The 18189-nt window shown below is 36.7% G+C and overlaps 1 protein-coding gene across 6 annotated transcripts in view; it reads left to right on the top strand.

The window, feature by feature from the left end:
- MACROD2 (mono-ADP ribosylhydrolase 2) overlaps positions 1 to 18189 on the top strand; it is an 852188-nt gene that overhangs the window by 255382 nt on the left and 578617 nt on the right. For all 6 annotated transcript variants that reach the window (XM_053937065.1, XM_053937064.1, XM_053937063.1 and 3 more), the window contains one exon: positions 6729 to 6845. In XM_053937065.1, coding sequence (XP_053793040.1) covers positions 6729 to 6845 — 117 coding nt within the window. The remainder of the gene's footprint in view (positions 1 to 6728; positions 6846 to 18189) is intronic.

Here is an 18189-nt window from a genome sequence, read left to right as displayed (position 1 = left end):
TTGAGATATTTAACTGAAATAAAAAAATCTGCCAAAATGTGTGAGTTTCCTATTGGTTTGTGTTTTGTCAAAGTAGGAATAATTGGCTGTGTGCAATAAATGTAGGACACTTAAATTTTCAGATTTGTGGGCAAGTGAGAATTATTTTGAATTGTTGTTGATTTCTTTATCCATATGGGCTTTTTGCCAGTTTATGGCAAGGACATTGATTATGTTGGATGTTTCAGCTGCTTTTGTTATGCTTGACTGTGAACTGCATCCAGATAAGGTTAACCTTCTCTTAAAACAACCAGTAGGTTTTAAAATTTAATTCCCAGTACTTTTCACCATGACAGGCAATTACTGGTGGTTTGTAATGCTAAATTTATCGGATTTCAGCTAAACAATACTCAAAAATACAAGTTTCCCATGTCTGACTTTACAATAGGGTTTACACCTAGCATTGTTGCGAGTAGTTTTGTTCCTTGCAGTACATACTGGAAGAATGGTTTATTATGTTTTGTTATTACTTTTCATTAAACTTGCTCTGCAGTATGGTTGGTTGGAGTTGGGAGGATCCCCAGCTGGAATTCTACCTGCCGGAAGACCCCTTGTACAGCCTCAGAATGTTGACTCTTAAGAAAAGAAGGCACTGTACAGAGAATGTGGATTGCCACATTAGGTAATCAGTAGTTTAAGCATCAAGACTTGCAGGTCTCATTTTGGTCTTAAGTAAGGCGTACCCACTAAGGGTTTCTGAAAGTTTGAATATTTAAGGAACGTGAATGTAGATTGTGATGGAATGTGAATGTAATTCAGGGAACTAGCCATCTCAAAATAAATGGTTCATCTGTGCTTTCTGTGTTTAAAATGGAGAATTTTAAGGATAAAGCTTAAGATCATGCTTTTCAACGCTGAGATTTTGGCCAGGAAATACTGTATAATTCCTAAGTTTTTAAAATTAATTATGTTAGAGGCCTATAAACCAGTGCAGATTAAAAATCTCCAGTTCATTAAACTTCCAAATGACAGAGGCCATCTCAGTAATAAAAACTGCTGTTCCTAGCAGTCGACTGGCATCTGTGTTATAATCTTTTTAAGATCCCCACCTTTGTTCGCTAGACCATCACCTGTTGTCTCTTGATGGCAGGATTTATTTCCTCTTGACATTGGTCTCAGAGGTACAGTTGCAACTTTGGCAGCAGTTGATTCCAATGAACTTTTCAGAGGTACTTTGCCAGTTTAGCAGAGTGAAGCTGAGTTTCATTGTGAGTTGGTTCTTGGATTGTTATGTGGGGGTTTGGTGGTGGTTTTTTGGAGAGTGGTGTTTTTTGTCTTTGTTTTTGTTTGTTTGTTTTCCTTCTGGTTGCCACACACATCCTTGCAATGGGCATTTTTGGAAGGTCCACAAGAACAGAGGACGTGTGTAGCAGAGATTCTACAATGCACAAAGAAGTTTTCTCTTTTGTCCCCAGCACTGCATCTAATGCAATGATATTATTCTGGTTGTATGCACTCGTGGCATATGCCATGTGGAAGAGCAGTACCACTTCAGAGATATATCAAGCACAGGTGACTTTCTTAGATAAGCAAACCTCATGAATTTCCTACTGAAAACAAGAAATGAATATCTGGAAAAGCACCAGAGAACAGGAATTACTATGGAAAAAAGACTATATAGATTCTTGAATTGTAACACAATAAATCTGCATATGTTGTTTACATCATAGCTCACTTTATTCAGCCTTGCACACAAGGTCACAAAAGAAATTTGGGCCTTATTATTCCTGGAGGAGTTTGTATTTTTTGCTGTGGTGTTAGATTACCTTACCCTTTTTATTACCATCTGCACTGCAAGGCTAGTTTTGCTGAGGTTATTTTTTTTAAGCAGCATCCCATGATACCCTTAATTCTGTGTTTCCTGTGCTTTTGCTTCATATGCAATTTTAAGACATTTTCTCTAAGAAATAGATTTGTTCTATATTGTATAGCAGTAAATTAGCTATATTTTTTACTATATAACTTTAACCCTTTAATTGTGGAGGACAAATGCAATTGTTTTACAATAAATTAATTAAGACAGGATTTCACCTGTTAGCATCCTTCAGTGTATAGGGAGAAAGATGGTGTCAAAGATGACATATTTTTGTTTAACATGATGTTATAAATATGCTGTCCTTTTGTGTAGGATTTTTATTTTGATACCTGACTTTGTTCGTGTATTTTAAGCAATTATTTTCAGCTGACTTCTTTGTGCCCACCAATGCCATTGACTGCAGTAGCTTTGAAAATAGTTTTTCTTCATTAATGGCTTCTGGTGAATTGTTGGGAGAACAAAGCACTGTCCCTAGTGGCTCCTGAAACTTATGGAAGCATACAATGAAATAGCTATTATTTTTCATGAAAAGAAAATTAGAGTACTACTTTTGATAGCTTTACACAAGCATGAACAACTTGAACTATAGAGATGAAATGAATCTGAAGTTTCTTCAGCTGTTTTTCAGCCCTCAAAATATTGTTCATGTTTGTCAGTCTTCAAGATTGAGAAGCCCTTTCCATGTGCTTGTCCACCCAAGCATGGTGAAACAATAAATACAGAAACCCAGTTTTTCTGGGCTCTCCACACATGAAGGCACTGGGTAACAGGATCACTTTTCCAAAGACAGGTTGACCTGCATTAAGTCTTTGCAGTCATTCAAAAGCTGAAGTGTTGTGTCCTATTTCAGAGAATTTATGGGACCTCTGATTGTGGGGTACCAGTTTGTTGGGATGGGAGGCAAAAGAGAAGACGGTGTTCTTCCACCATCCTGTGGGTGTTTGCTGCCTCACTGGTGGCCCTAGGCAGGACTCAGTGCTCTCAAAAATCCTTCAAAGTAGCTTGGTTTATAAACCCAAAACTCATTTCAAGAAGCACAGTACCAAGGATAGTCAGAAACCCTCTCTTTAGTATCTTCAAGTGTTGTCAATTGATCAGCATGCAGATCAGAGATCGGATTTCTTTTAGTTATGACTGACAGTTTTGTCTGTGCGAATTTTCCCACATCTTTCCCATAGACCTTAAATGGCAGGTCACTTGTGTATGAAAATAACCCAAAGCATATCTATGTGATTTCCATAAACCTGAACAGCCTGTAGAAGAAAAGGCACACTGTGAGGCAGAGTGAGGGCTTTGAAGTGAAATCACATTTTGTATTGGTTGTAGAAAGCACTGATAAAGCACAATTCCTTATCATTGTCATGTGATGCCAAATCAGATTTGACTGTTTTTTTCAGCCAGTTGTACAATGAATAGTGGGATATGGTCTAATGTTTTCCAGATCTTTTTGGAATAATGCAGATGAGCATCTATATAGCAAACTGAAAATTGAAAATACAGATGAAATATCTGAAACCAATATATCAAGGATTTTTCACGTTCCTATTAATTTGGCAGCATGCCATTATTATTGTGTAAATTTCTTCTTCATTACTACAGAATAAAAAATGTCTTTGACCATAATTTTTCCCTCCTGAGGTTGTTGTTATTATCTGTAATTTCCACTAAGTTTCCCTGTTCATAGTGCTTGATTCTCTGTACGCTGACATTACTAGTTGCTACACACCTCCAGAAACAGAATATCTCATGTAAATATTTTATACATGCCTGTTCCATGTTTTTCTTTTTTCTTAATTAATATGTCTAAGACATGTTGTAGCAGAGGCTGAAGAATCATATTTAGATTTGTCAATCTACTCTACCTTTGCAATTATCTTACTTTGTGTTAGGAAGAGTGCTCGTATTTGGCAATATATTTCAGTGTAGTTCTGAAGTGAATATATTATTTGAAATATAGAGTATTTCTGGCATGAGTTATTGAGTTATGAAATAAAAAATGCTGCACAGACCAGAGGTCATCTCTATTAATGTATTTAATGAAGTATGATAGGAAAAAGAGCTTATTATGAAAGTTTTGGGTGGTTTGGTGTGTGGGTTTTGGGTTTTGATTTTGTTGATGCTGTTCTCCCCCTTCCTGCCTCCCCACTTTCATTCTTCTGTGTCATCAGTCACTGAAGTATATCAAATACTAATTTCTACTTTTCCATCTAAGCCTGTCTGGAGCATTCAATCATTTTCTCTTGTGCCACCTTTATAAGGGAAGTATGCATGTCTACTTGTTCCATTCTGGCAGATGTCTTCCATTTTCCTTGTCATATGTCAGGATTGGTTGTGATAGAATTGATTTTTCTCTGTTAAGAATTCAATTTTTTTCAATTATTCTTTCATCCTTCTGGGGCTTCTTTGCTTATAAAGGTTGGACACAGACATGTGGAATCAGGAAACTACTGATAGACCATCTTTATCATAGCTGTATTTGCATTAAGAGCACCCTTCCAACATGAGAGGGGTTGTAGATGGGGAGCTGGGATCTCCTGTGTGATCACAGCTGCTCTGACACATGGAATTCTGATTTTGGGTATTTTAATCCATCACAGGCTTAGAAGTGGCAAACCTGTGTTTCCACTTCCCTGGCAGAGGCGATGGTTTCCTTCTGCAGGTCCCATTGCTTGGCTGTGCTCTGAGCTGGACTTATGCTAAAGTGAATGGAGTTTGAGGAAGAAGAGGTTGGTTTGTGCAGTTGAGAGGGCAGCTGAGCCTTGCACGGACACTGCTCAAAGGAAAGGGCTGAACTGGTGGGGACAGGAAGGACCTCAGCAGTGGAAATGATTCGTCAGCCACCAAGTGAATCCTTGCATGGACTTGAGTCCTTGTCCAGTATTCCTAAGGACTTCTTCCTGTGTAAAGAATCGTGGAGAAAGTGCTAGTCCTAAGCATCTGTGCTGTTTTTATGTCGGTGTCTCAGGAAGTGCTAGGGTTGGTAAAGATTGTGGTGATGCTGCTTATAAAAATACTCTTGAGGTTTCAATGCATACTTGTTTACTTATCCTGCTTGGTTTGGAAGAGCATTTAGTAATTAGGTTAAAACAATTAAATTGGATATTATGAACACAGGATAAATTTCAAACATTCTTTCTTTAATGTTACAAAATATTATTCTTGCAGTAGCATCTTGGAGTCTGTTGAGCAGAGATTTTGGGTAAGTTAACAACAAAAGTTCAGCTGAGGTAGAATAAGAAGCCTTGGTATCTTGGGACAGAGAATGTGCAATGTACTTACAGTTGGTGGCTTGGCATCCATGGTCTTTTCAATAAACAATTTTAGAAAATTTCATTGAAAGTGCAGTATCACATCATTCTGTAGTTATCTTTTGCTAATATAAAGTACTACAAAAAACCAGTTTGAAAATCAGTGACAATGCGTCCAGGATGGGCATGGAGTGTTGCAAGGAACTGCTTATCCATTTTTACTGTGTCACCTGAACATGAACTCTGGTATAGAACTCCTCAGAAAGGACAATCAGGTTTTTAACACTTAGCAGAAGACGGTTTCATCCATTTGAAGATGTTATCTGCCTCCCCACTTGGAGATGCCTTACTTCAGGAAATACTCAATACCTCATAAAACCAGTTATGGCCTTTATGTAGAGAGGACTGCCATTGTTTCCACCGTGGCTTCCAGGACCATCTCGGGGTGAGGGAGTTTCCCCATCTCGCTGCGGCGCAGCTGGCTCTGCGTGGTCAGTGGGAGCACTGAGTGCCATGGGTTGCCCAAATGTGAGCCTGTAGGAAGCTACACAGCTCCTGCTGTGACCAGGTGATGTGAATCTCTTAAAAACCCATCCCCCCTTGCCATTTCAAACCTGTTCTGGTTTACCTGCCTGAAACATGCTGCAGGGCATAGCTCTAAGTTTGAACTAGTTAAATCTGAAGTAAAATATGAAATAAATCTTAAACAATGTTCATACAGACTCGTCCTTTCTTAGCTATATAAGTATTTGTTTAGCTTTTATACTTGAGCTTATTTTACCTTTTGAGTTGATGTTGTAGTTTATGTGAAGATTATTTCTTCTAGTTGAACTCCATAGCTGCTGCTGAATTAGGGCTTTACTCTAGTGAATATTTTCATGCATACACTACTTCCTTTATTATTTTCTATCCTCTTTCTATAATTACAGTAAACGATTTCTTGGATTGCATGTTGAGAGGGCAGAATTGCTGTGCCAGCAGCCTTTTTTTATTATTTTGCTGGCTCCTGAAGGCAATAAGATCTATGTGCTCTACGAATTTTCTTGCATACTTAGCTGCAATTGCAACCTTTAGTAATTATTTTTTAATTAACTCCAAAGTATTGCATGAATAATGCAAAATTTTAAAAGATGGAAAAATTTGAAAAGCTCAGAAGTAGGCATTTTTTATATTTCAAAACAGTAAGCATTATTTATTGGAATTTTTATTAAGGCATTAGTAGCATGGTGACATTAAATGGCCTGCACAGTTGTAGAAGTATCAGAGGTATGCTATAAAAGAGAGTTTGGCATTTAGATAGGGATCAAATTATTTTCATAATTCGTCGTGAGAATTTCTTAGAGCCTTCAGTAAGATCCTTTTCTAATACTGAAACTTTTATTCTACTTTACATTTTCTGGATGTTTGCTTTTCAATTAGCAGAAGTTGGCTAAAAATTATGTTTTTGCAAAACTCATTGACTAATTTATCAAAAGCAAAAAATGGTATATATTTTGGTATTGACTTATAGATCAATTGGTCTGGGCTTTGACTATAAAAATGGGCAGTAAATGTTTATGACCATGAGTGAAGACAACATAAAAAGTGGCTTTTAATAAATTCCATGTTCTGGGCTTGTTTTGTAGTGGATGGCTGCATACACCGAGCTGCCGGGCCCTGCTTAGTTGCTGAGTGTCGCAACCTGAGTGGCTGTGAGACTGGACAGGCCAAAATTACCTGTGGCTACGACCTACCTGCAAAATGTAAGTCAAGCCTTTCTCAGCGTTCTTGTTTCCAGCATGTGTTGCTGGTGTGCATGGTTCATTTCCCTGCAGTCTAATTCAACAGGGTATTCATTTTACAGAATTAGCAGTGGGACTTAATTAAGCATGTTCTGTAATAATGTCTTCCCCTCAAAGCAATTCAGGCTTTTCTAAATGATTATTTCACCTATGTTACGCGATGAAAACTTACATGTCTCTAAAATATAAAGCATCTTTCATGTTTATTTTTTGCAAGCTAAAACCTATCCTTTCATATGCATAACAAAGGATTGGAAATGCTTTATGAAATATGAACAAAATATACATTATCATATTTAAGTTCCGCGGAGACAGTTTTTTGAAATGTTGCATATTTGATATTCTTCATGCAGATTCCTTGATTGTGAATACTTTGAGGGCCCAGGAGATCAAAGTGATGTATTGTGTTTTCAGCTGCTGTGTAGTGTCTGATTGGCAATTACTGTGAAGGCATCTGTCACACTTTAGCTTTCGACAGAGTGCAGCTCAGTGCTGGAATGTTTTTGCACTTTGAAGGTGGAATTGTCAAAAATTTTCCTCCTATTTCAAGTAGGAAGGTGGTTATTTGACTGTGTTGTGTAGTTGTTGAGCTTGTCTTGCAGAACTCTAACATGTTCACAGCACATTGGTCAGCCAGTCCATTATATGAGAATATAAAGTAGAAATCTTTGCAAATTAGGATCTTATAGAATAGTATATTAAGACATGAAGATACAAATACCAAAAAGCATTGCAGACTTCATATAACTAGAATTCAACTCTCTTTTTTTTTTCTTCTTTTTGGGATATGCAGGCTGCAGCAGGAACATGGCTCATTCAAAAATATCTAGATCTCACTTTACTGTCATGTAAAATCAAACGCTGGCTGCAGTAGCAGGTATCTCTCTAGGCTCCTGTAGTCCTTAATGTCTTAGAAAGGTATGAAAATTGTTTTCCCAGTCATTTTTTTGCTCTTTCTATGATGACGATCATGAGAGCTTCCAGTTATTTCCTTGACTGTGGTAATTTCTATGTGTGGGAAAACTTTGCTGTATTTTATACGTAGTTTTACCACATCATAATGGTCATTTATGAAAGGCTAATTTGACTAGAGGTCAGGGAAATTGTTGAGGAAGATTCATTGTGGTAGTTAGCTTGGGTTTGTACATGGCTCAAATCATCACCAGATTCCCATAAAAGGGATTGTTGGATGACACATTGTAATTTACTCTTCTGGGGATGTTTGATGTTCTCCCCCTTTAACCAACAAGTATCTCTGGAGGGACAGAAAAAGCTGCTCATCAGTAGGTGCATAATTCCTCCCATGTATTTTAGTGACAGAAATTAAATACAAAGTATCAAGGCAACTGATGTGTGTTAGAAAGAGGAAAGGTCGTGTCTGAGGTGTGACCTCCCTTTAAATCTTGCAGCAGTTCAAGGGGCTGCTTAAGTTAGGTTTGAAAAATGAGATCCTATTTGAAGGCTATAGGAAAATCTTAGTTCTTTGTGTAGGAATAATAAACAAAACAATTAGAAAACTCATTATCACTTGAAGCTGGAAATAAAACCTGTAACCAGGCCTGGGGAAAAGCCAGTATTTTTCTTAATCAGTATTCTTAGAAGTTGAAATTGCATCAAAGCCATGTCTATTTGTATTTGATCATGCATCAACATGAGAAGGGGACAGGATACCTTTAACATCAACAGGCACAGAGAGGGAAACATACAATTTTTATGCAGAGGCTGAGAATTTAAACCTCTTGATTTATTAATTTTTTTCATGAAAATATATTTGTGTTCTCACTATTGTTTTCTTTTACTTTGCTTCTATAAGCTTTAGTTTATAGGCTCATTCAATTATTGTACCTTTTAAACCATTCAGCTGAAAGTGATCAAACAGTCAAGACTGGTTTCATATTTTAGAGAGCTATAAAGCTACTGGATATCTTTTGTCACTCTCTGTCACTTTGTCTTAATAGTATGACAGTTTAACTGTGGGAACTATTTTGCGTTTGACTTTCCTGAGGAAGCAGCGCTGTGAAAGGAGGTCCAGACTCTCCCATCCAGATCCGTTGTGAGGCAAGGTTGTGTGCCAGCAAATTGCTGAAGGTTATGGTTGACTGCTAACTTCCAACTTTCACAAGCAGTTTGCTTTTTATTGATCTGTTTGTGGGTAGGGGAGCAACTACAATAATCAGTTAACACTTTTTTGAGTAGTGAATTATTTATTCTGTTGTCTGTTCTTGTGACTGTAGTTGGACAAACAATTATAGTAAATGTAAAATGCATTTCTTAGCATGATGAGTTGTTGTGTCTGGGTGTTTGTTGTGTTTTTGTTATTTAACAGAATTCTAAAATGTTACAATTTTGTTTCCTACCCCTGGGATTTCCCCATTTCAAGTTCTTGATCCTGAAATGCTTTGCTTGGAAACAGTTTCCTGAATTCAGCAAAGCTGCTCTGGGACGCAGCAGCCTGTGTGTGCTGTCTGATGCAGGACTTGGGCTTCATCAAGGACTCCATATTAAAAAAGATTTAGTATTCAAAAATCATGCAGCATATTGCTTTATTTTATCAATGACTTGGAGGAAGCTGAGATTAAGTTTGGCACCGAAGGGAAGGTATGCTTTGTTAGGAAGGTAGTAGTTGGGAAATAAAAACCGCTCTGGCCATCTCCTTTATGATCTATTGTATTTTTATTGAGTACTTTGCTATATTTACTTAGGTTAAACAAGAACAGGTCTGACAAATAACTTCCTCATAGTGGAAAAAATTGAAAAAATAATATCTGACTGAAAAATGCAAAGATTTAGTGTATAGGCTGGCTTTCTGTGATTTGTTCTTGGTGCATCTGAGTCAGAAATCAGTTTGTGAAGTACACAAGTAACAGCAAATGTTCAGAGGGAGAATACATACAATAGTTCATAACTTTCTTCACCTCTTTATTGTAATAATGTGAACAGACCAAGATTAACATGTCTGTGGCCTGGAGATGTTTCTTTATGAACTTTTCAAGATATATACTTTGTTATGCCAAAACGTATTCTGTTTGAAAATAGAAAGGAAGTCAAACTGAGTTTTCTAATTACCAGTTAATGTAACATTCAGTACAGTTTTACAGAAATCAGTGTAATCACCATCTGCCTCCTGTGCTGCAAAAGCCTACACAAAGCCCCCCCAAATGCCAACCAAGTTATTTGCTGAATGCATAATTTGGTTGATGTCATCTATTGTTGTTTTTCAGCAAACACCTATGCAGGCACCTAAGTTTCCATAGTGCTCTGGAGGGCTGAAAAAGGCAGTGCCTTTTGCTCTGAGATCGTTTCCTTTAATGCTGTCCCAGACTGATCATCAATTACTTAACTTCTGTACTTCATATTGTTGTTCCTTTTAAAGAACAGTTCATTCTAAATATTGTACAGCTGATCTTCAAACATTGAGCAGTACTCTGATACTGACATGCTTTAAATAACAGATGAACAGTATCTGTTTAAAGCTCTACTATTGCTTGTTTTCTTTCTCATTTGATTAATAGTCTCAGTTGGCTCTACTGGCAGAAAATGGTCTGGATGTAAATTGTGTTTATGGCTGGAACGAGGGGTCCATAACAGCTTTGTGGATTGTTATCTGCTTGCAGAGGTTCACTATAAAAAAAGACCCTGTCAGGACATATTAGAAAATAGAGTCCCATTCTGCCTGGTATTTAACAGGCCTAAAAACAATTGAAAACCAGCACAGGCATGTGGTACCCTGACCTAGGCAGGAAAGGATCCCCAAACAAACGTTTTTCTATTGTTACAAATCTAGTAACAATTTCTTTCTTTTTCTGAAAAATGTCTGATAGTAAAGCTCCTAAATCTAGGAAAATAAAATCTTACAGCCTCTAATATGGGATAGAACCAACCATCAGTAAATCTGAAAGGTGGACTTTTGGTGGAGACACCTTGCTAACCAGTTTCTAATACAATGGTTTATATTTATAATAAATCTATAATATTTAGGATTTTTTTTTCTGTTTGCTTGACATTTTTAGTACTTTAAGCACAGTCCCTGAGTAAATAGCATATATAGGAAGTCTTCTGGTCCAAGATCAGCCTAGAGTAATAATGTGAATGTGCTCTCAGAGGCAGTTCCTGCTGTGAAATAAGTAGTTAGGAGAAGTGCTAGTATTAAACGCAGTAGGAGGAATCATCTTTTAAATTTGTTTAATCAGATTAAAAAGCTGAGATTAAAAAGTAGAGATTAAAAAATGTGCTTCTGTTATGTAGACATAATTTCCAGTCTTTAAAAGATGAATATTTGCAGAGTATTATTTTAAAGTAAGGCTGTAATGGTACTGATTTTTAAATCTCCTAATTTTCTCGGAGATCAGGTGCAGAGCTGTAATTAAAAGGTTGATTTATGTAGAAATGGAACTCCAAAACTCTACTGCACTACAAAACTGACCAGTTGGAGGCCTGGGGCATCATGTTCAAGGATATTTTTCATATTTCCAGGATTCCACAAAGAAATTTGTTTTCTTATTTTTATTACCTTGTTTATAAAACAATACATGTTTTGTTTCAAATTATTCTAAATTTCTGATATGTGAGGCTTGAAGAGTTGCTTTCCTCTGCATGGTTCTGATGGTTGTTCAGTTTGCTACCTCCCTATTTATTCTGGTAAAAGGTAAGTCTGGGAATTGAAAAATATGTTTGGTAATTAGAAAGGAAGGTGTAAAAGTGAGCAATATGTGGACAAGACAGGATTGCTTAGAGAAGACTGACTTGATTCTTAGGTCAAGAATCTTGACCTAACTCTCAGTTGGTCAAGATTCTTGATCTTCTCCCACAACTGATGCATAATTGAATGAATTTTGATGAAATTTCAGATAAATAGGTGCAGCCTAAGGTGACACAATCATTAATAGCATATAAACTCATAAAAGCTATGATAGTTTTCCAGCAGAGATGTATTTCTACTCTTTATCTTAGTTGAGTAGCCTCACATTATTGTCAGCCATGTGCCCAAACTGCATGACACCTCCTGAGAAGGCAATATGTAGCTGGAGAAACACAGGGATTTCCTGAAGCAGCACTGAGCTGCTCTTTCCCATCCCTTTAAATTGTTATCATTGCTGGTACATTTAAAACCAAATTGAAAATTAAGCAAAGCAAGTTAATACTAATCAAAGGTCTGAGACCCCTTTTCCTTAAGAGATATTTTTCTTTTTCAGATTCCTTTGGGAAAGGTTTTCTTTATAATTAACAAAACCACTTACCACATATTTATGTGTTTTTCTTCTGAGTGGTTTCTGGGTTACAAAAGTTTTTTTAATAAGATCATATTATGTATTTTAAGACCATTTTGAAAGTAAGTGAAGTCATGTCTTTATTGTGTTTTAATTTGATCTAATTGGGTCCAGTCATCTTAATGACCTGTTGTATTCACCATGAGCACTCACATACATGCCTATACTGTGATAGTGTTGGAAGGGAAGTATTAATGGTTACTTCTTTGGTCCTAAAACCACCTTAGATTTTAGAGAGGGTTTCTTGTAAAGCTGTATGGCTTGTCTCCTCCTTACATACAGCCCCACACACCTATGAAAAGGGAGAAGTTAGGACTCCTGGGGATGATGGGGAATTCATTTATTAATTTCAGCTAAACAAGTTCAAACATCTCTTTCTCTTCCAAGTCTGTGTAGGGTCTGTCATCAGTTTGGGAAGAAAAGGGACAAGTGCTGTAGCTACCAGAGGTTATGAATTGGCAAGAATCATCTATCACAAGAGTATATGGTCTTTGTCCTTGGATTTGAGCCTAGCTCATAGACATTATTTTTAATAGATAGATTCTTTAAAATTTAATTTGTGAATGGACTCAAGCGTGTGTTTGTCAGTGTTCTCTGCAGTGTCGTGCTGTGGTTAACTCATGGCCTGCTCTGCTGGAAGCTGTCGTTTCGCATCTAATTGTTTGGTTACAAATGTATGTGTTGTGGCTAAAGGAAATGTTTTACTATCGATCCTCACTGCTAAATCTAGATCTTCCTCTTCTGGGCATTGCTTGTTATAGTCTGGTCACTGAATACTGAACTCCAGGACAGGAGTGGGCACTGAGACGTTTTAGAGCAGCCCTGAGCCATTTGCTCAGTAATTGGCTCCACCATTGGCAAAAATACAATGTGTGTTAATATGTTGTAATAGCAGGTGGTAGAAACCTGATGCCATGAATTTCCCTCCCCGGCTTTACTTCTGTAATTCTGGACAGCTACATTTTCTGCAAAGGTCTGATTTTCATTGTTACTGAAAGCAGTCACAGAACTGAGTTTGCAGGGTGGTGTACTGGGGACAGCAGCCTGCACTCTTTATCACAGTTGCTTGGCATGAGCATTCAGCACTGTCTGGAAACCCCCTTGATGGAACAGAGAGTGAGTTACAAGGTGTAAACACTTTCCTAATGCTTAATTTATGTGCAAAGTACTATTTAAAATGTCTCCTAATTAGGTGCAAAATAATTTGCTGGAATATGCCTTTCCACACTGGCGGTGTAGAGTCATTCCTCAGGTATGTTGGCACTGGATAAGGGCGTTGTGCCCCTCAAGGCTAATATATTTTATTTCCTCCGTACTTGGATATAGTTGGTCCTTTTTACTCAAATAATAATAAAAAGATGGAAAAGTCTAATGCATGAAAAATAAACAAAATCCCCATCACTACTGTTAGCTGACAAGGAGAAGGGGTTAGAACAGAGATATTTATACTCCTTTAAGTGTAGTGGATGCTGCTCCCACTCTAATATGTTCCTTCAGTAACCAAAGCCAATGCTCAGTACTTGGAAATTAATCTTTGATGCATGAGATTTTGTCTGCCTGAATTTTGCTTGTCTCATTTTAAATGGTGATAGAAATTGCTTACTGTAGTAAAACACAACATTAACCTCATAGTGTGTTGGCACTTTGTGATTTATGCTGGTTTAGTTTCTGAAAAATATGCAGCCTGTCTCCCAAACCTGGATTTAGTTTATAAAGTGTGTTGGCACAGGCCTGGGGCTTGAATCAGAACAGTAACTGCGGATCCTCTATTTCCCTGGAGTAGCAAAAAGGTTTAAAATTGGAGCCCCTTAGAGGTCATTACCTTCATATCATTTCTTCAGATTAATAATAATTATATGATTGTAGCTGGAATGTTTTAAAAACAGTACAGCCTAATTTTCTTTCTTGAAAGCAAAGAATAGGATTCCTTTTTGTGCTGAAACTGCACATTATGCAGCCAAAAATATGACGAATTATTTGCAAATGGAAGTAATCAGATCATAAGTAATAAATAAAGATCTTCTTTCTACTATTTTGAAATAAAGCAGAAGGAATAATATGAATCTGAATGGTGCTGTGATTTTTTTTGAGTTCTCCTTCACTTACCCACAAACTTTGCAGTTGAGGTTTAAAGTTTCTAATTTGGTGTTGGTCTTTTTCTGATTATATTTTGAAGGAATAATACAGACAAAAAGCAGGACGGTTTTGTGAATTCTTTATCTGTAATGTAATTGCTTTAGACCAGGCTTAAGTAGATAGGAGGAGAAAGTTATGTAAAATGGTTTTTTTAAAAATCTTTGTTTCACTCAGCAGAGGAATTTTGAGGCTGTTCCATGTAACAATGTTTTGATCTATGTACTTAGGGTTTTTTTTGTGAAAACTTAGGCCAAGTGTTTGAAACATTTCTCTTTAAAAAGAAAACAGCAGGTGTGAGACTATAGGGTATAAATAATGTTTTAATTGCTGTAGGAAGGAATTTAAATAGTGATTAATCAGATAGTAGTAAGAAGTAAAATTGGTGTTATTTTATATATTGAAGATGCTCTTCCACTACTGGTGAAAAGAGAACATCATCGAGGATGTTTTGCCTTCAACTATGGGGGCCAAATTCACGAGGATTTTTGTTGTTGTTGCTGTTCAGCACTAGAAATCTGTTCCCCCTTTATTTTAGTTTCTGATAGCATCCCCCTTTTCTTAATACTGCCTTCACACAGATTTTTTTTAAAGTTTTTTTTGACTTGTCATGCAAGACCATACACGAGGGATTTATTTTTTTCACTTATAATTCTCAGATTAATTTCTTCCTTTGTTTGGTATTTGTGAGCTTTTGATGATGTTTATGAAGATCCTTGAGTTGCCATCAGTGATTTTTTTACCTTTTTCAAACATAAAAAAGCCAAAGCAATTGATGGAAAGGACACATTTACGTTACTGTATATCTGTAGCTCTGTGCAAGCTAGTCAGGATTGCAGATTATTTACACCATTGCATGGCTTGCAAGTGTTGTACCATTTATTCTCCTCTGAGTAGATGGCAATATCTTAGATTATTAGCTGGTAAGAAAACATAGATTCGGGATGTGGTTCATTTTTGGCCATTTACCAACTACTTGGAAAAGTTTTTAATGTTTGCAGCACAGGGTTCTCAGCTTGCTGGACTTGGACTGAAGTTTCACTGCTGGGAATACAGAGGAGCTTTGGAATCCATCATCTGCAGGGCACAGCAGTCACTCTGATCTGGGATTTAGACTTTTCTGGTTGTATTTAAATGTTTAAACAGAAAACCCAAACTGTGACTTAAAAGACTCATCAGTACTCCAAGAGACTGATCGGTCTAGGACTAGGTTTAGGAGGAAACTATATTCATGAAAGATCTAATACTCCCAACATAAACTTTTAATTCCTGTTTCTGCCCATGTGTTGGTTTGTTGGTGAGTATAATTTGTATAATATAATTTATGCAGTAGGAAGCTAGAAGAAATTATTAATTAAACAACTGTCCCCAACTTTGAATTACATCTTCTTACATACTCTTGCTTAGCTATTTGTCATTATATGCATCTCTCTTCTGGCTCCTTGGGAAACTGTTTTATACTGAATTTCCTTTAACACAGTGGTCTGAATTGTCATATTTCCTAGTGATATGTCAGAGAGATGGACAGAGGAATATCTGACAATCTTCATATTTCAACATGACAATGTGTTGGAACATTACTGCACTCTTCTAAGTATGCTTCCTATTTAGTTTTTCAATAAAAATAGCTGGTAGCTTTCCAAGGCTTATAAATAAATAAATACATAAATACATAAATACATAAATGTAAAATGCTTTGCAACACTAAAAATAACTCCTTTGATATCTGATTATAGCTATATCTGTCTGGATCACTTTTTTTTTTTGTAACTTTCTCACTACACTTTCAGTATTATTTTATACAATATTTTCATTAGAATTAAAACACGTGGGTTGGTTTTGAGAAAGTAAGAATACAATAAGAATATTGTTTAAATATCTCATAGTCTTCATGGACTGCAAACAGCAGGTCATCAAAACAAGACTATAAACTGAAGGACCCATGAACACAACAGTTTCTATTGAAGCATTTTTGTTTTAACAGCTGCATTATTCAATTTTAATCCTCCAACAGAACTGGGGAAGCTCCACATGTGTTTATATGTAACACAGAGAGGGGGAGAAAACCACTGAGACTCTGAGAAGTGTCATGGACACAAAATAATGTTATGTAATACATTATTAAAAGCCCGAAGTTTGTAAATGTAAAATGTAAAAATAGATTATCTGAAAACCTGTAGTTTTGAAAATCACAATTCACTCAAGTAAAAGATTGCATTTATGTCAGGTGTAATCCTGTCAGAGGTGTAATCTTGTTTAAAACAACTTTTTTTTTTTTTTTTTTCCCTACAAAATGAAGCAGAAATAGTCCCAGGGAAGACTTCATTTAAAATTAGTTTGTTGCAATACAGCCCTATTCATTAGAAGCTGAAAGTGAAGTTAATGCAAAATTGACTGGGAAGCCATGGATATTGTTGGATTTCTTTCACTTTAGAGAGTTGAACAAAACAAATATGCAAAAAAGTCACTGTAAATGACAATCTTACACTTGGCAAAGAAAGACAATTTCTGAGAGTGAGTTTTGCCTTTGAAGGTTTGGTCCTAGCCAAAGGAAGGATATAAGGCTCCTGAAGTGCCAGATCCCTGCTATGAGCTTGTTTTTTACAGGATATAAATCCTCCCCTCTTGGTGTGATTTATTGCTAAAGAATATTTATTAGCTGTCTTTCTTAAGGACTACCACTATGTTAGCTTGGGAATAATTAGGTTAGAAGTAAAGAAAACTTGTATTATATGAGTTTCCCACCATGGGGAATTCAAAGGCATCAGAGAAGAGGCAGAAGGTCCCTGACAGAGGTTCCTGAGTCTTTCAGATACATGGATGTCCTTTTGCACCTACACATACATGAGTCCTCTTTCTGTGTGGAACTTTAATATTTCCGCTGGAGTATCTGGGGTTCTCTCTGAATTCCTCAGATACTTTTTGTCTAGTTAATGTAACTTGCAACACTTCAAGTTCTATGAAACCACAGTAAGATTTCCTTTCTTATTATTTGTTACATCTCTTTGTTATTGGTTTGAGACAATGCTTTATTTAGCTTTCCTACCAGCTGGTTGTGTCAAAAAGAGCAGTTAGTTCATGGGTCAGAGAATCCCTTGTGAGCATAGACAGAGGGTGAGGCTGAAAATGAGAAAGGACTTCTTTTGTCTTTTTTTTTTTTTTTTTAGTAACAATATTTTAGAGGCCCAGTGACCATGAATCAGAAATGAGTAAACGCAAATTTGTAAGGCAGACACAGCATTTCTGAAAGGAAATCCTCTAAGGTGGAACAAACCCTCACCTTGTATACAAAAGAGCTGAGGGCTCTGGCCTTTTTCACATGTTGTGATGCTGCTTGGTACGTTGTGTTTGGCTGTAGCATATGAAGAAATTGTAGCTTCAGAGCTTGTTCCACTGCTCCTCCCAACCGCTCAGAGTCACCCTCATGCCTGCAGGGATGAAGAATTTAAGTGCTTGTTTAAAATTAAACAATACCCCTCCATGTATGTAAGCTACACTAGATAGACACATGGACAGGCATGACAGCCATGGGAAGGAGAAAGATTTCCAAATCTGATTAGGCTGACTGGTTTTTAGTAAGAAAGGAACATTCAGTTTTTGGAATATTCTGTATTCTAAAGGTATTCTTTGAATTAATTCCAACTGTGGAAGTGACTTTTGTATTGAAGTGATACCCAGTGAGGACAAACTGAGGGTATTAGAGCAGTTTGAGTAATCCATTGAGCTGGCATAATTTGGTAATAATTTTCTGTCGCTCCTGTTCTGTGTTGGATTTGAATCAGAACTGCATAATCAATTGCTCTGTAACCCATTATCTAATCTGCTTCCTTCTAAGAATCCTATTTTATTAAATAAATGGTGATTCATATTAGATGCAGGTGTGGTAAGTCCCTGTCTTGTGTTTT

Source organism: Vidua chalybeata, chromosome 3 (genome assembly GCF_026979565.1).
Source record: "Vidua chalybeata isolate OUT-0048 chromosome 3, bVidCha1 merged haplotype, whole genome shotgun sequence".
Lineage (NCBI taxonomy): Eukaryota > Metazoa > Chordata > Aves > Passeriformes > Viduidae > Vidua > Vidua chalybeata.
This window is presented reverse-complemented; position numbering and strand designations above follow the sequence as displayed.